The following is a 23,721-nucleotide window of genomic DNA, read 5'->3' on the forward strand; positions in this document are numbered from 1 at the left end:
ATAAATTATTATCATTATCTTAGTGAAATTGCTTGGACCAACAATTAATGAATTATTAATTATCAATGAATAAAAAATGTTCCTCATTAATGTTACATATTTAATTTAAAGAAACATTTAAAAAAATTATATATCAGATTAAATCTCATTTATTTTAATTTTTAAAATATTTATAATCTAATTGTTTCTCATAAATGAGAAAGCTATTACAGTTCATATATTCAATGAAAAGTAAGTTGATAATTGAATTCCTTCACATTTTTAATTGTGAAGTACATGCACTGAAATAAATGTTGACAATTTTTCTTTTCAGTGTAACGCTTTTTATAAAAGTTTTATACTTCTCCATTGTGAATATAAAATTACATAATCAATATATCATCTATTATACATGTACATTATTTTTATTTTAGAGGAATTAATCATAATTGATAGAAAGTGATAGATATTGTGGTGAGAATAAAATTCTTATACGACTAGCACATATATTACTCTCACTTTCTCTAAAATTAAAATTTCACTATTAAGTAAGGTTATTATACGTTAGGGTATGCAATTTAATACTTTAAAAATAACTGTTACAATTAGTAAATATAATATTTCTTTGAGTTTATATTTATGTATTAACTGTATAAGATTTTTTAAGTTATTAATATATTATTTATCATTTATATATTAATTATCATTGATTTTTAAATGAAAATAATATATATGAATAGTAAAGAATAAATTAACAATGTATTACACTTTACAAATCATCTGTACTATATTTATATATATACTATATGTAAAGCTAAAACTACAAATAATTATCATGACATAGTTTTCACATTCCAAAATTACCCTTTGTAACTCTTACATTAATAATCATCGTAAACTCTCAAATATTTTTTTTATTTTTTTCACAATACATCATTATTCTTCCACACATTTTTTAATTTTTATATTGCCTTCTTCAATTCTATATTTGATTAATTTTCTTACCTTTTAGTCTCTATTGAGTTTCTATGTAACATTTCTTATATTAAATTATTTTTCTTTAAAGAATGTAACACAAAAATGATACATATAAAAAAATAAGAACACTGGTCGATAGACACGAGATACCGATCTACCCGCCAGTATATATTAAATTAAAAAATAATCACACAAAAACATAGCACCATTATTCCAAAAATATCATAATAGACCATGAATAATAGTATTATTGAGATGCTTCAAATCAACCCACTCTGATATAATATATATAATACTATATGTGTTAATCACTTTAAAATAATTAATTGCTTTGTAAATTATCTTCTCTCAAAATCCCATATCAATTGCAGCACCTCACCAAGAAGAGTGAGGAAAATATATAAAAAAAAATTTATGACAAGAAAAAATGGTAAGACCAAGAGAGAATAATAATTTAATGGGTTTGTATTACAATCTAAAATGTCCTGTCTATATTTGAATGGGTTGTTGGTAACTCAAAGAAAGAAAGTTACAGCTTACAAGAATACTATAGAGGTACGACACTATCACGATTCACGTATATATCAATTCTCAAAAATTTCTCAAATCATGTATTAAATTAACAAGAACGTGTTATATCAGTTAGAAAAATTAATTTTTTTTTTACTTTAACTTTATTATCATTAGTTTGAGATATACTTTATGATATATTTTGAAACAAATCAATACTTATGAAAAAGATTCAAACAAATATTGGATAACTATTTTGGAAGGGGACCAACCTTCAATTATTCCTTAACAAAAAATAATTCCAATTACTTTATAACCTGGGACATTATATGTATTTAATATTTTAAAAATATTACAAAATAAAATTATTTTATAAAATATAGCAAAACTCTCGATGAGATCGTTTCCTCCCTGTTCTCATTTTCTAACTTCTATTGGATAGTGCACTCCTTGGGACCCACTTAGGCCATTTGTAGTGCAACCTTCATCATCAATTTACGAATAAATAAATTCTAAATTAATATATATATATATATATATATATATGATTATTAACCCAACCTAATATGAGAATTATAATAAGATGAGATAATTGAATGTGAATGCACACCTCTATTCTACTCCTAAGACAAGCACACACACACAAACCCTCTTTGTTCATTTACATTTTGAGCTTCACCAACCGCTCCTGCCACCTTTTCATCTCTTTCTTCTTTTCACATTAACATGGGGTGGTATTTCTCCATATCTATAGTGTTTTTTCTTTCTCTTTTCACCATTAAGATACATGGAGATGATCATCACAATGATGCAAAAAGAGGGTGTGATTTGTTTCATGGTAGTTGGGTTGTTGATGATGATTCTTCATACCCTTTTTATGAATCCTATGAATGTCCATTTATTGAGAAACAATTTGATTGTCAAAACAATGGTCGTCCTGATAAACTCTATCTCAATTATAGATGGAAGCCATTAGGCTGCAACTTACCAAGGTACACACAACAATATCCATTAATTATTTCCTTTTACTCAGTTTTTTTTAGACCATACAAACTTCATTGTTTCTCACATAATTACGTAGTTTTTCTGTTATTTGGCACGTTGTTAGAGGTTACATTAATGCATGTCATGTCCATAGTAACTAACGAAGTTAAAACAGAGAAAAAGGCTAACAAAGTTTAAATAGAGAGAAAGACAGAAGAAGTGATGGAAGGAAAGTCCTAGGGATGAGGCAGGGTAAATTGTTTTTTGTTTGCGGTTATGTTTGAACAAAGATACGTTGTCCCAAATTCTGTCTCGCCTTTTATTGATATGAAATAAGATTTAGTACATGATTCGAGACAATCTTATTGAGTAGGTTTAGGTCTAGCGGCTCCGGTTGGAAAATGTTCTGATTGCTTGATTAATTTAATCGTGGTCTACAACAACAATAATTTGAAGATAATTGTGGCCACATTGACAATTGGATAAAATTAGTCTTTGATCAAAACTGTGATTTTTACTTATTGAATAGGTCTTTTTATCATTTTTTTCCTTCTATTAGCAATTCTAAGATCAGAAAACACCAACCTTCATCCTGAATAATACAATTACAATTATTATGGTAATTGAATCTCAACAAATTCACCAGAAGGAAATTTCAATCACAGTTAAGGCTAGAGAGAAAATAACTATACTTCAAAGTTTTTTTCTTTTTTTCAAACGACCCCACTCTTAAGCTATTTTTGGGACAAGTACCAATCAATTAGTGCTACTTTTATAGGTAAAGAAGCTTTGTCAAGTAATTATGTTTCTGGTAAAATGACGAGCTAATAAAACATTAAGAAATAGTTTAGAATCTCTGGTATGATATCATACTATAAGACTCTAAACTTGAATGTGACATTTAATGTAGACTTCACATTTCTTCATGTCCACTTGTTAGTTTACGTCCTTTCTAAGCCAACTCAAGGGCTAACTAACAATCACATATATTTGTTTTTTAGTACTACCAATGAATGATATTCTCTCGCATTTTTTGTTAAGAAACTAATTATTTTCGGGTTTTGTGTCTGTCCCTTCCAACAAGTGTTGCTCCCAAGAATTGAATCTCGACGTTGAGAATCCAATAAAATTTTACACTACTAGATTAATGTTTTGTTGGTATCGGTGGATTTGTTTGGCACAATTGCATCTTAGTTTGGCATAGCAACTTAGCAAGAAAGTATTACTAAATGCATATCATTTTTCTATCATAATGAACATTAATCAATTGTCTCGTTATCATGTACAAGACTTAAATTTGACATGATTATCTCTTTTTTCCTTCCATTATACAAAATTTCCATTTGTTGACTTGAACTTTTACTTACCAAAATTTTGTTAACTGGACGTTTTTGGTATATTAGAATTTGAGATAATTCTTGTATAGATGTGAAGCACCCAATTTAAGTCACAAAGCTACTCACATTATTAATTATGACCTATAACCATTGTTTAACTATAATAGTTTCATATTAATTATTAATGTGAATGACCTGATGCACTCAACTTTATTGTATAAGTTTAATTAAGAAAATTTGTTAGATGGCATACAAGCAAGTCTTTGCATCCTTAGTTAACTTTTATTAAACCATATTTGGATTTCTATTTACCCATTATTTATCATATATATTGATCAAAGAACGTGTCATTAATTGTTCTTTTTATCGAGTTTAAATTTGTTAATTACTTTTTTTTAGTTGAAGTCTCTTTCGAACAGTAAATTTGTTTGTCTTACCACTTAAATGTCACGAATTCAGATAATTAAATCAATTTTATTAGTTTATTATGATAAGATAAGATTGTGTACATCTACCTTATATATTAGTACATTTAAACCAACATATAAAGCTAAGTGCACAATTGTACATACTTCCTCTATTGAGAGGATGTTGTTGCAATGTTGCCTTCATATATTCTATCCTTGAATATAATAGAAAGCTGAACATACCATATTATATCTAAACAAAATAATAATTTAATGATGAATGGAGCTACATATATATGATTGGAATGAAGTTTGGTTGGTATACAGATTCAATGGTGAAGATTTTTTAAGAAGAGTTAGAGGGAAGAGTATCTTATTTGTGGGGGATTCCTTGAGTTTGAATCAATGGCAATCACTTACATGCATGCTTCACATAGCTGTGCCACATGCCAAATACACCTTAGTTAGGACTGGTGATCTCTCCATTTTCACCTTCCAGGTTAGACTTTTATCACCTCTCACTAGAGTAATAACATGGTGCTATTTAAAGATACGAGTTTATGGTAGATAGTGTCACCTTAATTATCCAACAACATTTGCAAGAAACTCATTGATATGTAGTAACATTTGCAACAACATTTGCAGAGGTATGATGTTAAAGTGATGTTTCTACGCAATGCATTTCTGGTGGATACTGTAACTGAAAGTATTGGTCGAGTCCTAAGACTAGATTCCATTGAAACTGGAGATATGTGGAAAGGAGCAGACATATTGATATTCGATTCTTGGCATTGGTGGCTACACACAGGAAGAAAACAACCGTAAGTATAACTATATACATACACACACACACATATATATATATATAGCTAGAGATATTGTTCATAATTTTGACATGCAAGCTTTGGCTTATTCACATTAACTTTGAAGATGGGATTTCATTGAAGATGGAAGTAATAGATACAGAGATATGAATCGGTTGGTTGCATATGAGAAAGGCTTAAAGACATGGAGCAAATGGGTTGATGAGAATATTGACACTAACAAAACAATGCTATTCTTCCAAGGAGTCTCTCCAGATCATCTTAAGTATGTACACTCACTTACTTAGCTACTATTCTTCAAAGGGTATGCTTCATTATAATTAAGCTTGTCTGAAATGTTGCAGTGGAGCAAAATGGGGGCAAGCAGGTGCAAAATATTGTGAGGGGCAAATGAGGCCAGTGTCTGGATTAAATTATCCAGGAGGGGCACACCCAGCAGAATTGGTACTAGAGAAAGTGTTAAGAAGCATGTCAAAGCCAATTTATTTGCTCAATATTACAACATTGTCACAGCTTAGGAAAGATGGTCATCCATCTGTTTATGGACATGGTGGCCATAATGACATGGATTGCAGCCATTGGTGTCTACCTGGTGTTCCTGATACTTGGAATCTTCTTCTCTATGCATCTCTACTTCACAATTATGCTCTCTAGCTACTTCTTAATCCTTCTACTCATCAATCATATAATCAATTATATATATAACAACCTATATGCTATACAAGATATATTTCAGAAAAAACCAATAAACTTTGTGTAGGTGCAGCAATGTCACTTATTATCTTGTATTTCTATATATAGTAGTTGTTTGGGGTATCATATATGTATATATATTGAATTTTTCTTCATAAACATGATACTTTCTCAACTTATTTTTTAACTATTTTAATAATGTGTATAGGTTGAAAGTCATGTTATTAATGTCTTAGGCCATCCATCAATTATTAGACACATAAATAACATACTTATGCATATATAATGGTAGTTGATGTAGTGTGGTAAAAAACAGAAAATTGAAATAGCGCGTAAACGAGAAATGGAGAATAGTATAGAAGGGTTGAACTCAAATTAAATGATTGGAGAAATGTAGATATAGTCAAAAGAAGAATGAAAAGAGTAAAGTCCAAAATGGGATGCTGCAAATAAAGCTATGCTAGCTGGCATATACATTCATGAAGCCACTCAACTTCACCCACCACAATCATCATAGAAATAGGGAACACATATGTTCTATTTTTTGTGTCACTCCATGCCCCATTACTTCTAATTGATTGAAAAAATTATTTAAATTAAAAATGTAATTATTAAATAATTTTCTAATCAAAATATTTCCTGACACATAGAGTGACACATACAAGTGAACTGCAGACTTCTGCCCATAGTCATACTCCTCCATGCATTCTTTAATTTCCTTATCTAATCTCACTTCATCAATTTATTTTTCTTCTTTAAAACCAAATATTATTATCTCTTCAGTTTAAATGAACTTCTCATCCTACTCTGAGTTTATATTAATTATTATTGTAATTAAATATAGTTTTTTATTCATTTTTATGAGTTTCCTTATGCACTTATATTGTTTTTGTTAATAAAGTTAGAATGTCGTTGTGTCAATATCACCTTGTAAGTATTTTTATCTTCTAATAAAAAATTTACTATAAAAAAAAATCTGACTAGGATTAGTTACTAGCATATCGCCTCTACCTTATTATTTTAAGAGGCGTTATTTAAATATTTTGTGAAAAAGTTCAACTTCTTTCTCATTATTATCACCTTTATTGCCCATCATACATTTGGATGTAAACGTTTCGAATGAATATGATGAAATAATAGGTGAATGAATTTTTAACACTTGGAAATGAGAAGCTATATATAAATATATACATAAGCTCCTTATTGTAATTATGTGATTATTAGATTTTTCCTTATAAATTTTGTATCATTAGTACCCTTTTATTAATACAAGTTTTCTTATCAAAAATATATATAATAACTCTATAAATTATATGTTTGCGTCCAATCCATTAATTAATGTGGCCAACATCCAAAACATGAAAGCGTAAGGATAAGGATAACATGTACACAATTTTCTTGTCTCCCTATTTGGACCAATCAAACATCACAAAATAATATTAAAATATCAATTTCTGTTTTTATAATTTTTTTTTAAATGAATGAAACTCTATGATTGACTTAGTACACCAAGTGAGCATGAATGAGGACATGTGATCCTCATTCAGCCTAAAACGTGGTTAGGAAAGAGGACCACTTAGCATTGGGTACAAGGCTTTTTCTCTTAGTTCTTTGTATTTTTATTCCTCTAAGCGCGTTTTTCCATGCCCCACGACCCCCTCTTGTTACCACATATATCTCATTATCATATATGTCCCCATACATTAGTTCTACTTTTCCCTTTCTAACAAAATCACTTTCTATTTCCAATTATATTCCATCTCCATGTGGTGGAGCAACGTGCATGCATGCAAATCATAATTATAGAAGCTGTCCTAATGTCATACGTTGTTATGCGTCAATGAACATTATTATTGAGTAAGACATCGTATGAGACAAGATTTGAAATAATAAATCTATGTAATAATTACCATATGAAGAGGAATCACAAGTGTATATGAAAGGTTGAGATTACTCTAGCAAAAAGTTTGTGAGATTGTGTCTATAAATCAATCGATTAACATAAAATGGAAGTAATGAAGATGATATCTCCTCTACAAATCCTTTTCAGGTTCTAAGATTGATCATGAAGACCCTGGTCAACCACTCCACGACACTCAACTTCACTATATAGTGGTGGTACTCATCACTAATAGTGATGTGGTGATGTGGTGATGTTGTCTTCAACTATTTCTTGGTTCAGATTTGTTATTGCATTTGGACAAACAATAATCTCATATTTCACACATTGGTTAGTTTGCTTTTATACTTTCTAATAGTCATGATTATTCCAAAGATTATATTCTTTGATTTGGTTTGAATCACCCAAAACATTTTCTATCATATCATCTGGTTTAGAAAAAATTATCTAGCTATCAAATATATATTAATTAAGTATACTTGGAAACTAGTTGTTTTCTTTTTTCTAATAACTGGCATGGGTTTGGGTCAAAGACGCAACTAGCTTCATTAACCAAAGCCAACCAACCGAGCTTATTTATATTTAATATTTAATTAACAACCTAATAACTATACGCAAGTGTAGGAGGTCGTAGATTCGAGTTCCACCATCGACAAAAAAAAAATATGAATTATACACATGCAACAATCACATGACAAGGGGATATTATTTTGAAGGACAAATGGAATCTTTGTTGACCCTTAAAAATAATAAAAAGCTAATATTATTATACATCACAAGTTGATTAGGGACGCAAATGTTGTTAAGTAGTAGTGTCTTCACACTTAAAAGTATCAAACCAAACGTTTTTATAGGTAAGGCTTAAAAGTATCAATTCACATTATTCTGGCTAATCATGCCACCACATCTCCTAGATCAGGATCACCTTTCCTCAACGTCACATTTCTTATCTCAAACTAATCATATATTAACATGTAGATAAAATAAAAATTTAAAAATAAAAATAATAAAATGGAGCACTCTACTTAGCTAGAGATATAAAATGAGACATTATTTAGGACAGGTGATATCGTTAATGCTGTATGTCCTCTATACCAAGTTGCAACTTTGGATCTACCAATCTAACCATTAGGTTTGAGATATTTATTTTATGCTAGTGTCCCCACCCCACACCCCCTTACACTGGGACCTATTATAGCAAAATCACCTTTTACTCAATCTTATATTTTTTTATGATTCCTTTTTAACTAAATTACACATGATAAAAATGATTACTTTTTTAATATTATAAGATTAAAATCTTAACCTCGTTAAATATTATTCATTAAAGCAAAAACTAGATATAGTTAAAGCTTTCTACAAAAGCAATGCAAAAAAATAAACTTTACATAAAAATACAAAGTGTCTCTTATAAAAATATCATGGACAATTACCAGAGATATATAGTATACTATTTATGCTACCCAACCCTCTCTATCCTCATTTGATTAGTACTAGTACTAAATATAGACTCTTCCTCCTTCACCATTTTCCTTTTGCCCAAAGTGAAATAAACCACTTTGATGGAGTTCTGTTATGGTTATTCCATTCTCCACTTTCTTTCACTTCTCATTAGTTTCACTGTGTTTATTTCCCTCTCATACTTGGCTTCTGCAGCCACACCTAAGCTCATCATTCAAGAGGGTATAAAGCATTTATTCATCAGAGTTAGATAAAAGGAAATGATATTTGTGCTTGAACTGGGATCAGATTTGTTATTGTAACTTGGAAATCTCATTTGGCCATTCTTATATCATACTTTATAATATTACTTTACCATAAATACTACTATACAAAGTTTCATAAGGCATAGTCAATAGTTTTAAGATAATTACATATTTGTGTCTAGATTTTCAGATTTTTCATAATATATTTTGTTGGTGGTGGTGTTATATATGTGCAGTGAAGGCATTGGAAGAGATAGGGAAGAAGATTGGGAAGAAAGAGTGGGACTTTGGGGTGGACCCTTGCAATTGGAGTGTGTCTCAGTTTGATAATAGGAAAGGTTCTGAGAATTATGTGTTATGTGATTGCACCTTCAACAATAATTCATCTTGCCATGTTGTAACCATGTAATGTTCTTTCAATTCTCTCTATTCTTTCTTTCTTGATGTCAAGTATAGCAGAAAAAGCACATGGAATCATGTGGTTTAAGGAACCATTTTTCTTAAGTTTCATTTCATTATTCTTCACGTGCATTATTGCTCATTTTTTTACTACAAAGAAGACTTGAAGTTACTGTCAAATGTTTACACCGACATAAAAAATAGGGGTATTGCATTTTTTTCTTTAATTATGAGTTTATGGTTATCTTTCTTGGATTCCATTAACTTGGCTAATTGAGTATCATAAAGAAATTAAGAAAGGCTAATGATTTTTTGTACACCAATTTTCTTTCTTTATTTTTCTTTTTGCTTAGAATATGTTTCTGGTGGGTTGTGCACATTCTTATTATCCCCTCACTAAAATGTTCACTGTTGTGAATCTTAATCTTTTCTAAATCATACACTTTTGTAAGTATTCAATTGGTCTAAATAAGAATGCTGATTAAAAAATTGTAAAATGGTCAAATCATAATTATTATTGTCATCATTCTTAGAAAAAGAGAGTCACTCCAATCCAATCCACAGGACAAACCACATACTTTGACTTTGAAATAGGAGTTAGGATATTCTTCCATTAATGGAAAGATAAGTTATCACTTTTATACTTATATATGTAGATAAAAAAATTATTTTATTATATCTTAAGGATCAAAATGATAAATTATATTACTTTTTTTTACTCTTATTTTGAGTGTATTTGTCCTTCTGTTAGTAGAGAAAATCCTGAAATAGGCCCACTGTTTACTTTTATGTTTTTAGGGCTCATGTTCTGTCCTGTCACTATTGTTTTCTGTTCATTTTTATTTTCCTATATTTATGCTTTTGCTTCAAACTGTTTATTTTGGGTAAACTTTTCCTTTTAAAATTTGATAAATACATTTTTCTATAGTAAATTAAAAGTGATTAATAATTTTTAAATAGAATAAATTAGGATTGCATCTGGTGAGTAAAACAGATTCTTATTACATGAAAAAAACATTTGGGAATTGCATGATGAATAAAATATTTAAAAGAAAAAATTGGATGTGCATAATATATAATGGGATTAGTTATAGTTTCAACTTTGGTTAAGATTTATTGTTTTTTTAAATAAAATTATCTCTAAGTGAAAGAGCAAACTCTCAACATTTTTATAAATATATATAAAAAAACATTTATATGCTTCTAAGGACTTATTATATTGCACCTTTCAAGTTTGTATCAACATATTTATCTTTGTTTATTGATTAGATATATAAATGCAATTTCTATGCATTATATTTATATACACTTAGTGTATAAAACTTTAGATATATTTATTAGTTGTTCTAGCCATCATATAAATTCTAATGTTGTGTTTTGGATTTGATATTATTGTAAATGAACAGATACTTGAAGTCTCAAAACCTGTCTGGCACACTCTCACCAGAGTTTTCGAAGCTTCATTACCTCAATGCATTGTATGATGATAACCAAACCTTACCTTATAAACTAATATTATTTTCTGCATGGTGATGAAGTCCATTAACTATGTCTTACTCTTTCAAATAGGGACCTTAGTCGTAACCTTATCACTGGTTCTATACCTCAACAATGGGCTACTATGCATTTAGTTGAGCTGTAAGAACATTCTATTACAAATCTACCTTTTTCTCCTTATATTCATTTTCTATGAAAACCCAACTTAATCCTTATTTTGTTGACTCAATGTGTAGCTCTGTCATGGGAAACAAATTATCAGGGCCATTCCCAAAAGCTCTCACCAATATTACAACCCTCAGAAATCTGTATGTTGAAATCATTTTCTTTTTCTTTTTACATACATTTATGTGACTCAGTTACTAAGCATAATGGTGAATCCAATCTTCTTTCAGAAAAAGAAGGAAAATTTGTTTTTACCTAAGGAGAACTTGGCATAGGTGTTACAGGATTACTAGCTTAGTATAGTTCACAATTTATATCTTCTGTTCTGTTTATATTAAATATTTGTATGAATGGTACAGGAGTATTGAAGGAAATCTATTCTCAGGCATCATTCCATCAGAGATAGGAAAGCTGGTTAATTTAGAAAAAATGTAATTCTTCTGAACTTTTTCTTCTTATTGGATTGCAATGACAATATATATATACATACATATATATATATATATATGCTGTTTTCCTAGTACTATTGTGTATGACATGAATATGAATTATGTTTGTTCAGAGTTCTGTCATCAAATGCATTCACTGGAGCATTGCCAGTGGCACTTTCTAAGTTGACCAACTTGACTGATATGTAAGTAAACTCTCTTATCAATTTTTCACATCTTCTGGCACATCATTTCATTTAAAATTATGCATTTTCTAGCTCAATTTATTACTTATGTTCTTTTATTGTTTCATTTAAATCTTTCACATTTCTTTGCATACTTACTAACTTTTATGGAAACACATTGTAGGAGGATAAGTGACAATAATTTCTCTGGAAGGATACCCAATTTCATTAGTAAATGGACATTGATTGAAAAGATGTAAGCATTGTACTTGGTCTTTTCATATTGTATTTATTATATATATATATATACACATATTGTTTAGTTCATCATTTCATTTTTTTATGTTACAGGCACATTGAAGGTTGCTCTTTTGAGGGGCCTATACCTTCTAGCATTTCTGCCTTGACAAGCTTAAGTGATTTGTATGCTTCTCATACTGTATTTATTTATGTAATGATCATAGATTGTGAATATGTGAACTTGTGAAGTGATTGTTTTTGTTCATTCTTTGATACCTTAGGAGGATAACAGACCTAAAGGGTAGTAAACTCTCGGTTTTTCCACCACTAAGTAATATGAAATACATGAAGCAATTGTGAGTTCAGAGACTTATCTACTTTCTCTTTCTCTTTCTCTTAGAAGTGTTCTTGAAATGGCCTTAATTTTACTTGAACAAAATAATGCAGGGTACTGAGAAAATGCAACATTATAGGACACATTCCAGACTATATTGGGACAATGGACAAACTGAAAATCTTGTAAGTGGTTATACAAGTGACTTTCAATAGTTTTGGTACATTTGATTGTCATGTTTCAATTGAGAGTGTCTCAATAACAAAATGATCCTTGAAACACTGCATGCACAAAACAAGAACATGCTTTTCTTTTTTCATTTTCCATGTTGAAGTTGAGGATAAAATATCATTTTTCTATTAGCTTTTTCCCTTATATAAGACAAGTTCATTTATTTATCTCCGTTTCCGCAGAGATTTGAGTTTCAATGGCTTGAGTGGAAAGATACCTGAATCTTTTGCCCTACTTAAGAAGGTGGACAACATGTAAGTAGATGGATCGAATGAAACGTGTAATTCGAACATCTCATTTATGATGTAACAAAAGTTCAGCTAAATAATGCAGGTATCTTACTGGGAACAAGATATCGGGGACTATACCTGGTTGGGTCCTCCTTGAGAACAAAAATGTGTATGTAAAATTTCTCTAATAGTCATGCTTAAATGTTCACTGTTTCATCTTTATTTCCTTCAGTTACAACTGTGAATAACTCCCCAAAAATCATTTGATTGCTTATGCTTGATAATCAAAGCCATTGGGGTCGGCTAGGTGATCAAAACGACGCCATTAAGTTCTACCATAGCGCAAATTTCAATAAATCCATTAAAACAATTTTATAGTTGGATAGCTCATGGCTTATATTCTCTAGGAACTTTAATGTATTGATCTCTGCAACTCTGCATAAAGTTAACATATGTTATATTTGAGATTAAATGTTGACTATTGCAGCAACATGAGATAAACATTTTGATTACATATTTTGGTTTACAGTGATATCTCTTCCAATAACTTCACCTGGGATAGCTCAAGTCCACGCGGTGATTGTCAACGAGGGAACATGTAAGTTCTGCTTAAGTTGCATCAGTTCCAATATCCTGAATGAGTGTTAGTAATCAATTATCATTGCAACCGATCTTTCTTATTTTTGCAGAAATCTTGTTGAGAGCTACTCATCATCAATGGATAAAGAGTAAGTTATTGTGCTTAGAATATGAAGTGTCATCCTTTTATTTCTGATGATATATAACCTTGGAAGATGTCGGCGTTGCATTATACCTCTTCCTAAGTTGCGTAGCCGATAATCTGCTCTTGCATTTTTCTGATATATATAACCTTAAGTTACACTCTTTGTTGTAGAAGTAAGATTCATCCGTGCCTAAAAAGGAACTTCCCGTGCCCGGCTTCAACTGATGACTGTAAGTGTGACACAACACTCCAAATTTTTGATTTAGATTCATTTACCTGCCTTAAATAGTGATTCAAATACTGTTACCAGAAATTAAGTGAACTAAATTGATGATGAATTCTCAGCATTATTACATAACAAAACAGAGAATAAGATATTATTCATATAAGATGATTTTGATTATGCTTATCTTCACAAAATAGTCCATTGCCTAGTTTAAAGACATTAACCCGAAAAGAAAACGTTTCTCAGAGCTGTGCAGAAATTCAATTAACTTGAAAAGAAAGGGAGAATGAAATTGTCCATAAGGAAAGAAGCAACAATGTATCTGTTTTTCACAACAGAGCTAGAATAATTTGGAAGTTTTTTATCATAATCACGTAATCTTTTCTAAGATAATGAAATAACAAAATAGAGATTGTATGATTCTGATGAGTAATGATGACACCTTATTAAATAATTTGATATAATTGAACTACAAGTTTAAGGTTACAATACAAATTATAGTATGTTCTTTGTGAATTTTTCCTTGCTTTTTGTCCAACTTTTCCATTTCTAGTACGAGATTTCGCATAAAGATTTCTTTCTTTTTAATCCATTTTGGCATTGTTTCTTCAACAGATCATTCCTCTGTGCACATTAATTGTGGTGGTAAGGAGGCAAACATTCACAGTCTTGATTACGATGCTGACATAGAACAAAGAGGTGCTTCAACATATTACTCCAGTCAGAGTTCATGGGCTCTTAGTAGCACTGGGAACTTCATGGACAATGATATTGACTTTGATTCCTATATTGTGATCAATACTTCTAGACTCGTCAATGTATCTGTACCGAATTCTAAACTATACACAACGGCTCGTGTTTCTCCCCTTGCTCTCACATACTATGGCCTCTGTCTGATAAATGGAAACTACACTGTTAAGCTTCACTTTTCAGAGATCATTTTCATCAATGATAAGTCATATAACAGTATCGGAAGGCGGATATTTGATGTTTACATCCAGGTAACTATTACTTACATGATGCTAAGTAATTAATTTTCGCCGAGTCGTGCATTCATGTAGATGGAAAATATTACTAAGTGCTTTAAATGAAGGGGAATTTGGTGCTGCAAGATTTTGATATCGAAAGAGAAGCCGGTGGTACTGGCAAGCCAGTTGTGAAGACTTTTAATGCTACTGTCACACAACATACTTTGAAGATTCACTTCTACTGGGCTGGAAAGGGAACAACTGGCATACCGACTCGAGGAGTTTATGGACCTCTAGTATCTGCCATCTCAGTAGACCCTAGTAAGTAATTCTAACACCCTATACTCTTGTTGAACTTTTTTTTCATTTCTACCAAAGCTATAAGTACTCTTCATTTGAACAGATTTTAAACCTCCATTAAAAGATGAAAAGAGACACTATGTTACACTCGCAGTTGGCATAGTCGCTGCTGTTATAGTTGTTGTTCTTATTGTGCTGGGTGTCATGTGGAGGAAGGGATGGATAGGAGGCAAGGAATCTGTGTATAAAGGTATAGAATATGCCACCAAGTTTTTACAATTTTGCTTTTATGTTAGAGTAAGTATATCCATTTCTTTCTAACATAGCATACTTCATATTAGTATCCCAGCTTCTTCAAGAATTAGTGCTCATTCAATTATTTCTACAAAGTTTATTCAAATGTCAAAAAAAACTAAGTGATATTTTAATCATATATAAGGTTGTTATTGAAAATATGTTTCCATATCTGAATTTCCAATTTCATCCAGAGCTTCGGGGCATAGATCTACAGACGGGATTATTTACTTTAAGACAAATCAAAGCAGCAACAGAAAACTTTGATGCAGCTAATAAGATTGGTGAAGGAGGATTTGGTTCTGTTTACAAGGTATTTTTTGTGATCCTTTCATATTTCTGGTTTCCTATGCTGCCTTATGGTTGATTTATATGTTACATACTTTAATATACAAGAGATACTGCATGATATAATAATGAAAAAGAAAAATATCCAAATTTTTCCATGCTTATCTGTGTGATAATAATGCAAGACAAAAATACATCTTGATCATGATGCAGGGCCTACTATCAGATGGTACAGTAATTGCAGTAAAGCAGCTATCTTCGAAATCTAAACAAGGAAACCGCGAGTTTGTGAATGAGATAGGAATGATATCTGGATTACATCATCCCAATCTTGTTAAGCTCTATGGATGTTGTGCTGAGGGAAACCAGTTGATACTGGTATATGAGTACATGGAAAATAATTGTCTGTCTCGCATTCTTTTCGGTAAGTTTCACAATGATTTCTAACCTGACTCATATCTGCCATTTGAGTTAAACATATAGCCAAATAATTGACTATTCTGAAACCATATCTCATACAGGGAAGGATCCAGACAGCAAATTGAAACTGGATTGGTCAACCAGGAAGACAATTTGCATTGGTATAGCTAGAGCTTTGGCTTACCTCCATGAAGAGTCCAGGATAAAAATCATACACAGAGATATAAAAGCAAGTAATGTGTTGCTTGACAAGGATTTTAGTGCCAAAGTTTCAGATTTTGGCTTGGCAAGACTTAATGAAGATGACAAAACTCATATTAGCACTCGAATTGCAGGAACAATGTAAGTTCATATATAGTACTATTTCCCTTTTATGTTGTATTCCAATGTTCACTGCTTGTTTGTAACAAAATATGTATGAAGAAAATACATGTCTACTCAATTTCATGCTAAGTTGTGAATTAATTTGAAGCATGGAAGCTGCAAGGATCAAACATCTAAATTCAAGAACAATCTTCTTATAAGTTTAGCATAGGTGGAGGCACTAGAATAGTTTATACTTCTGTCACATATCATTTGTGTGTTTTATGTTATAACACAAATCTCAATTTCCTCCTATATGCTTGTTGTTATTCTGCAGTGGTTATATGGCTCCTGAATATGCAATGCGCGGATATTTAACTGACAAAGCAGATGTTTATAGCTTCGGTGTGGTTGCATTAGAGATAGTGAGCGGAAAGAGCAACACGAATTATAGGCCGGACGAGGAATTTTTTTACCTTCTTGATTGGGTACTTTTTTTACCTTGTCTTAAGAACAATGTCCAATCTTTAGGATTGTATGTGAAGCAAGTCAGAGAAACAATGGTCTTATACTAGTTCATATCTATGCAATTCTTTATTGAGGAACTTTACCCAAATGCTATATAGAGCCTGCAAGATAATGAAGTTGCTTCTTTCCATTCCACATTTTAGTACTGGTTATTTTTTCAGTCCTTCATAGTTTGAGTATTAATCTGCATGACATAAATTGATATCACTGAGTCTGAAATTTGAGGTTTATTTCAGGCATATGTTTTGCAAGAGAGAGGAAGTCTTCTGGAGCTGGTTGATCCAGATTTGGGTTCAGAGTATTCAAGTAAAGAGGCCATAGTAATGCTAAATGTGGCTCTGTTATGTACTAATGCATCTCCTACACTTAGGCCATCAATGTCCCAAGCTGTGAGCATGCTTGAAGGTTGGACTGACATTCAGGATCTACTTTCTGATCCAGGATATTCAGCAGTTAGTTCCAATTCCAAAAACAGAAGTATAAGAAATCACTTCTGGCAGAATCCAGGCACAACACAAAGCATGTCAGCACATAGTATATACACTGATTCCTCTAGCTCACATGTTGAAACAGGTGAGAGCTGCCATCTTGTTACAGTTAGCTCCGATCGATCGGATGAGTGAAAGATAGGGTAATAAAAAAACAGCCTATGTATTGACCGCGTAAGATTTTTTATCATGTCAACGCATCATTCATTATTAATGTTAATGATCATTGACTCGAGTCTTGAATGAAAGTGATATAGATTAACATTTTCATGATTTAAAAATTATCAGTAGACTTCATATATCTCAAGCACCCAGCACACATGCTTCAAAATTTATTTGATAAACTTATACATATGACTGTCTATGATATCTTTGAAGTTTAAACTATGCTTATTTATTACTTATACCATTAATAATTTCAAAGAGACATTGAATTTAATAGTAGAACTACTGAAATGTATACTAGCATAAAAATGCTGGAACAACAAATCCCACCAGCATCATTCATCTAGATGAGATACCAGTTGCATTACTTATCCATGACATGCTCTACTCATTGCATCTTCCTGCTTATAGCAAAAAATTAGTTAGGTAATAAAAATGGCATGAACCATGAATAATTTTCTTCCAGTACTTTCCTAAAAATTATATATCACCTTTTGGTCATGTCACGCTGCAAGCTATATCCCAGATCCAGCAAGGCGACGCTTCGAGGCATTTGATATGGCTACCTGACCAAGCTTGTCAGCATCATTTGATACACTCCTTTCTCTGATTGATTTATAATGCCGTAACCATTCTCCAACATAGACCTGAAACATTAAAATAGATTTGACGAAATCAGGGAAGAGAAATATGCGCAGTAACAATATCTTCTGGTAGAACTGAAAAGGGTAGTTATAGGTGGATCTAGTACAGGTCCATCATATCATATAGTTGCATTATGGAAATATTTACTAGCACCGGTGTTAAGAAAGATATATTGCAGCCTTAAAGTGATACAATACATGACCATTTTTCACTAAGCCACATGGTGCACAACATGTACAACATATTGAGACAAAATAGTGTATAGTTTATAATTATGATACATTTTTAATGTGCAAGAAAATCATGGCCACGGAATTGATTTAAAGACAGGAAGTAACCTGTTGAGGTCTCATAATCTTTGTATCAGGATCATCCAAGGATTCTCTCCAATGTGCCAAGTACCCGGCCATTCGAGGGATAGCAAACAAAACAGTGAAATACTCAGGTGGGAACCCCATGGCCCTGATAGTATAAAATCATCAGTTGAAGACTTCAAGTCTTGTAAAGTTGTATGATATTCTTGGAGGAGAGACATATTATCCTCCCTAGTTACAATAATTGGCTGTAATAATAGATTACCTATAAATTAATCCAGAGTAGAAGTCAACATTTGGATATAGCTTCCTCTTGATGAAATATTCATCAGATAGTGCAACCTTCTCCAATGCAACTGCTACCTAAACGGTGAAATAATTTCAAAGAGAAGTTAGAACTCAAAAGTTTTAACTAAATATAATGAACCAAATTGACATTACATTAAGCACAAGTTTTCTTGGTCGGGTAATAACTGTAGTGTGAGAACCCCTAAGTAGTGCTTTAAATTTGAAAGTGTAATAAGTTACTACATATTTTTGAACGACTTCATATTATCTGACTTAATCTGCTGTCCTGTTTTCAAACAAAAACGACATCTAATCTAATGCATATGCATTACGGGCCAAGCCTACATAGACAGTTAAATTTTAAAATATCTGTGAGCCTGTTCAGGTATGCATTATATGCACAAATATGTATAGATATATATACATTCTGCATTATAGTTCATAACCAAAATAAAAAATAATTTTTTTTAATTTTTCTAGTTTATCATTGTATTCAGAAACCCTGATTGGTTGATCATATGCCTCATGACCTGCACATCTAGCTTAAGGAATATATAGCTGACAGGCAGCACAATAGAGCATAGACAGGGACAATAAAATGGACAAACACCTCAATAAGAGGATCCCGGCCAACAATTGAAAACACTTCCTCTGCCAAGCTTCTTAAGACCTTTGCTCTGGGATCATAATTTTTGTACACTCGGTGTCCAAAACCAGACATCTTTCGTTTCCTGAAAGAAAAACACAGGACAACATTATCAATTAAAAGTTAACCTATCATTTTCCCTACTTTCTGCGAATAAGCAAGGCATCATGCTATATGTTAGTATATAAAGAAAGCATCTCATAATACTGTTATTTTATCTTAGATGATCTCTTAGGAGTTACTTTGTATTCATTAATTAGCTTCCTTATTTAATCAGGACTAGGATTCTAATTATTAGTATAAAAAGGACTACTGGTTTTTTCCGCATGACATTATCATACCATTGCACACCATATCAAATTGTTATTCATTTATTCTATTATTGAGAGTCTCTATTCTCTCCTTTCCTCCTCTATCTGAAATATATATATTCAACATCATTCTTACATTGCAGGGTAATCTTAAAGCTAACCACTAGGAAAAAGGTACGACATAGAAAACAAAAAGAAAGTAGTAGCCACCTGGCTTTGACACCTTCAATGAACTCTGGAATCTTCTCAACAGTTCCAATTTCACTCAGCATTTTGAGGACAGCCTACAATGGCAAATGTCAATCAGCATGCTTAAAACAAACAATATACATAAAATCAAGACAGAATTAACTATTTATAGTCACCTCATTAGCCCCACCATGCAGAGGTCCATACAGAGCTCCTACGGCTCCAGCAATAGCAGTGTATACATCAACACCGCTGAAATAAGATAATAGTTAAGCAATATTAGAATGACTACTTCATGTTGCTTGAGAATAATTGTAGTAAGATGTCTACCTTGATGAAAGGTGTCGGACAGCGGATGTAGAGCAATTCATTTCATGTTCTGCATGCAGGATGAAGATGATGTCCAGCGCACGAGTAAGCTTTGGATTAGGTTTATATGACCGATTGCCCCTGAAAACATGCACAGTGGAGATTTTATTTGTTATATACTCTAATTCCACACACACAAAAAAGAAGGTATATCTGGCTACCGTTATATCATCGAACATTAAATTATAGTTCTTTTGAAAAGAATTGGATTTGTAATACACAAGCACGAAAGTAAAGCCATCACTAAGCCATGAAGAAAAAATAAAATATGAAAAAAACAAGTTTGGCTTATTACAAAATGTAAATCGGCTAGAAATATCATACGACATACAAAGAATCGATCATGTATAGGAAGTTCTCTGTGTAAGAAAGGTGGTTGGATGGAAGCACAGGTGACCTTCCTGCCATTCTGAGAAGCACTGCAGCAGCAATTGTTGTTATCTGCAATTAAAAAAATGATATTGCAATAAAGCAGTAGGAAAGTTGCAAATAAGAGTTACATGAATACTGCACAAAATCCAACAGCATACAAGCTGTAAAACCAGTGCAAGAAGCATTCAAAATATATCAGATATAGGAAGGGTGAGTGGAGTAAAAAGAACTGAATAAGCAGACCTTTCCAATAACCCGTGCTATTTGTTTGTCTCTCACTTGCTTTGAGTTGTAAATATCAAGGCCCTGCATTAAATCATAATAAAAATTATACGAAAAAAGTCAAAGCCAAAACAAATAATATAACACAGGATTAACAATATAACATGTGGAATCCTAATAAGAAAAGAGTGCCACTCGCATGCACACTGAACTCACCCACAGGAAAAAGCAATATCCCAAGGGAATTTCTTGCCGAATATAAAAAAGCATCAAGTCTATATGGAAGGCAGGATATGTAGAATCGACGCAGAATATTTCAAAAGGTGAGGCAATAAGATGAAATCCAATACATGAAAAAGTAATATTGCCCCAGAAAATTAAGATATGCAGTGACATGTTAAGGTGTCACCATTTACTTAAACCAATGCAGAACAGTTCAAGAGGTGAGTAAGTTGACAGCAGTTTTGGTTACTTACTCTGAGAGCAGGATTCGCATCAGGATGAAAAACAGATAGAGCACTCATGGCATTAACAAGCACACCCATAGGATGAGCATCATGAGGCATTGAATGTATGATATCCTACAAAACAAATGTAAGTTGATACCACAACTCAATTAGATAACCATCTCATACTTTATCACAAGAAATGGACAATGTGATCTCACTCATTTTAAGAATCACTACTACAAAAGAACTCTATAAATGGTTGCAAAAGAAATTCCAAAGCTTGTCCATTAAAAAACAAACCAGTCTGGAAAATTAACAAGTGATCTTCTGGGACATGTACTACAGTTCTAAACATGATTGAAGTCATAGTCAGATTTTCTTTCAACCTTGAATGTATATAAAAAGCAGCATATGATTCCAGAAAACCCAGTTAGAAAAACTATTCCACCACATTTCTCTCATAAAAAATAAAAAACAGTGTGATTAAAGATCAACTAGACTTATTTAAAATTATAAAATATCACTGGCATATTAAATTTCCAACAGTAATACAAATGGTGGAAATCATTTACAAATCTAAAAGCTGTGACTGACTGAAAGAAAGAAGTTATCAGATAGAATTTTGAGACCATAAACCCACAGCAATAGTTATAAGATATAGCTCAAAAGCTCACCAAAACTCCTTGTGGAACAGCTGAATGCTGAGATATAGCGAACTTCCATTCCGCTAACTGACTTTCAGAAGGCAAATTTCCATACACTAAAATACATACAAAGATGTAGTCAATACATTCATCCTATGGTTAAAAGCATGTACTAATTAGCAGCAATATATGTCTATCAGTTAAAAAGATTTGTGCATATAAACAAGAGCCTCGGAAGGCCCCATACATACAATTGCAGTAAGAGTGAAAAAAAACTCACTTATGAGATAGGACACTTCCACATAAGTGCTTTTCTCTGCCAACTCCTCAATTGGGTATCCTCTATATCTAAGAATTCCCTCGTCGCCATCAATATAACTAATTGTTGATCGAACTGGAGCTGTGTTTAGATAGCCTGGGTCATAAAGCTTGAGCCCCTTGTCATTCTTCCCAGTCGATATCTGCAAATCAAATATTAGATAACCCCACAATCCAGCAGTATAAAACAATAAATAGATATAAACAGCCATACTATAATAACAGAGGAAAGTGACTTTTGTACATTAATTTTGTTTCACGAATTTAACGCCTCTTAATGATGTTTCCAATTAACAACTATATTATGTGCTTAACAACACTTAATCCATTAATAGCCCCGCTAATTACACAATACACATTATTGATGGTGGGTAAATTTATGCATTTATGACTATTGATTTATAAATCAAACGTTATGATCAAAATAATATATTTGCACAAATAAATAATAAATCATGGAGTTGTGATAATCACTGAATATAAGTGCACAATTTAACCACAACCTAAATACAAATGTGTGCATGTAAAATACAAAAATCTGGCTAACCAATGTATTATTTTAAATACAGGAGAAAAACTTGATAAACTACAAACACTGAAAAAAAGAGAAACTACAATTCGAAACAATTGAACAGAGCATAAAGGAGCAAAATTGACAGAGACCCAATTTTCCAAATAACGAAATCCTTTGAAAACGAAGATAAAAAATGAAACTTTGATGATCATGATTGATACCTTCTTGAAATCAGAAGCTTTGACGGTGCCATCAGGTGAGACCTCAAGCTGGTACTTTTTCCCGGTCCTATCATCGACGACGGTCAAAGTACCGTTGACGTTGGACGGAGGCGGCGGAAGAGGAGCGGAGAGGAGAGGAAGAGGGTGGAGGTGAGGAACAACGTGATCGGTGGAAGAAGGAACGAAGTGAGCAGAGAGCGTGGCCAAACGGCCACGCGCGTGAAGCATCGGTGATTCAGAATCGTTGTTTGACATTTTCTATGAAGAAATGGAATTTCGATGAGAAAGAGATGCAAACAATTGTGGATTGAGAAGAAGAAGAAGAAGAAGAAGGTGGTGGTGAGAGAGAGAGTAAAATACACTTTATGATCTCTTTCTTTCAATTATATAGTAATTGTCACACGTCAAAAGTACTCGTGAACTATGTTTTTTTGTGGATTAAATCTGCTTTTTTGTGTTGTTCTCTTAATAATTTTTCCATGTATGTT

The 23,721-nt window shown here is 32.0% G+C and overlaps 3 protein-coding genes across 6 annotated transcripts; 2 read left to right on the forward strand and 1 right to left on the reverse strand.

The window, feature by feature from the left end:
- On the forward strand, nucleotides 2,060–5,843 carry LOC109359121 (protein trichome birefringence-like 43). 2 transcript variants are annotated; one of them, XM_019603661.1, is made up of 6 exons: nucleotides 2,060–2,459; nucleotides 4,523–4,694; nucleotides 4,841–5,016; nucleotides 5,126–5,284; nucleotides 5,364–5,663; nucleotides 5,745–5,843. In XM_019603661.1, coding segments are annotated over exons 1-6 (1,074 nt in total). In that variant the 5' UTR covers nucleotides 2,060–2,193; the 3' UTR covers nucleotides 5,746–5,843. The 2 variants fall into 2 exon arrangements, with proteins under 2 accessions (XP_019459206.1, XP_019459204.1); XM_019603659.1 differs by having other exon boundaries at nucleotides 5,364–5,843.
- Nucleotides 9,079–18,428, forward strand: LOC109360655 (probable LRR receptor-like serine/threonine-protein kinase At1g07650). The gene is made up of 24 exons (XM_019605691.1): nucleotides 9,079–9,295; nucleotides 9,555–9,723; nucleotides 11,124–11,195; nucleotides 11,287–11,355; nucleotides 11,451–11,522; nucleotides 11,739–11,810; nucleotides 11,942–12,013; nucleotides 12,177–12,248; nucleotides 12,344–12,415; nucleotides 12,514–12,588; nucleotides 12,680–12,751; nucleotides 12,980–13,051; nucleotides 13,131–13,196; nucleotides 13,557–13,625; nucleotides 13,717–13,755; nucleotides 13,923–13,981; nucleotides 14,593–14,978; nucleotides 15,071–15,266; nucleotides 15,349–15,495; nucleotides 15,734–15,852; nucleotides 16,041–16,251; nucleotides 16,349–16,589; nucleotides 16,888–17,038; nucleotides 17,315–18,428. Exons 1-24 carry the CDS (start codon nucleotides 9,175–9,177, stop codon nucleotides 17,699–17,701), a joined length of 3,081 nt encoding a protein of 1,026 aa, XP_019461236.1. The 5' UTR covers nucleotides 9,079–9,174; the 3' UTR covers nucleotides 17,702–18,428.
- On the reverse strand, nucleotides 17,885–23,557 carry LOC109360656 (citrate synthase, glyoxysomal-like). 3 transcript variants are annotated; one of them, XR_002109202.1, is made up of 15 exons: nucleotides 23,234–23,557; nucleotides 22,461–22,641; nucleotides 22,211–22,296; nucleotides 21,564–21,668; nucleotides 21,109–21,171; nucleotides 20,825–20,934; nucleotides 20,455–20,574; nucleotides 20,301–20,376; nucleotides 20,146–20,219; nucleotides 19,589–19,709; nucleotides 18,956–19,053; nucleotides 18,715–18,838; nucleotides 18,223–18,378; nucleotides 18,098–18,132; nucleotides 17,885–18,056 (listed from the first exon to the last, which is right to left on the reverse strand). XR_002109202.1 is itself a non-coding variant. In XM_019605694.1 (15 exons), the coding sequence occupies exons 1-13, from the start codon at nucleotides 23,486–23,488 to the stop codon at nucleotides 18,247–18,249; spliced, it is 1,545 nt and encodes a 514-aa protein (XP_019461239.1). In that variant the 5' UTR covers nucleotides 23,489–23,557; the 3' UTR covers nucleotides 17,890–18,074; nucleotides 18,108–18,132; nucleotides 18,223–18,246. The 3 variants fall into 3 exon arrangements, 2 of the variants coding, with proteins under 2 accessions (XP_019461239.1, XP_019461237.1); XM_019605694.1 differs by having other exon boundaries at nucleotides 17,890–18,074; nucleotides 18,108–18,132; XM_019605692.1 differs by having other exon boundaries at nucleotides 17,938–18,132.

Source organism: Lupinus angustifolius, chromosome LG11 (genome assembly GCF_001865875.1).
Source record: "Lupinus angustifolius cultivar Tanjil chromosome LG11, LupAngTanjil_v1.0, whole genome shotgun sequence".
NCBI classification, from domain to species: Eukaryota; Viridiplantae; Streptophyta; class Magnoliopsida; order Fabales; family Fabaceae; genus Lupinus; species Lupinus angustifolius.

What these genes read in the sequence shown, in the direction of transcription:
- LOC109360656 (XM_019605694.1), bottom strand. Translation starts at nt 23,488, where the DNA reads ATGTCAAACAACGATTCTGAATCACCGATGCTTCACGCGCGTGGCCGT. An exon ending in ATGCGAATCCTGCTCTCAGA is followed by an intron (nt 21,172 to 21,563) that starts GTAAGTAACCAA and finishes GATTTAATGCAG; the next exon opens with GGCCTTGATATTTACAACTC. An exon ending in TAGCACGGGTTATTGGAAAG is followed by an intron (nt 20,935 to 21,108) that starts GTCTGCTTATTC and finishes TTTTAATTGCAG; the next exon opens with ATAACAACAATTGCTGCTGC.
- LOC109359121 (XM_019603659.1), top strand. Translation starts at nt 2,194, where the DNA reads ATGGGGTGGTATTTCTCCATATCTATAGTGTTTTTTCTTTCTCTTTTC. An exon ending in TTAGGCTGCAACTTACCAAG is followed by an intron (nt 2,460 to 4,522) that starts GTACACACAACA and finishes GTTGGTATACAG; the next exon opens with ATTCAATGGTGAAGATTTTT. An exon ending in GTCTCTCCAGATCATCTTAA is followed by an intron (nt 5,285 to 5,363) that starts GTATGTACACTC and finishes GAAATGTTGCAG; the next exon opens with TGGAGCAAAATGGGGGCAAG.
- LOC109360655 (XM_019605691.1), top strand. Translation starts at nt 9,175, where the DNA reads ATGGAGTTCTGTTATGGTTATTCCATTCTCCACTTTCTTTCACTTCTC. An exon ending in GATTGTCAACGAGGGAACAT is followed by an intron (nt 13,626 to 13,716) that starts GTAAGTTCTGCT and finishes TTATTTTTGCAG; the next exon opens with AAATCTTGTTGAGAGCTACT. An exon ending in TGCCATCTCAGTAGACCCTA is followed by an intron (nt 15,267 to 15,348) that starts GTAAGTAATTCT and finishes TCATTTGAACAG; the next exon opens with ATTTTAAACCTCCATTAAAA.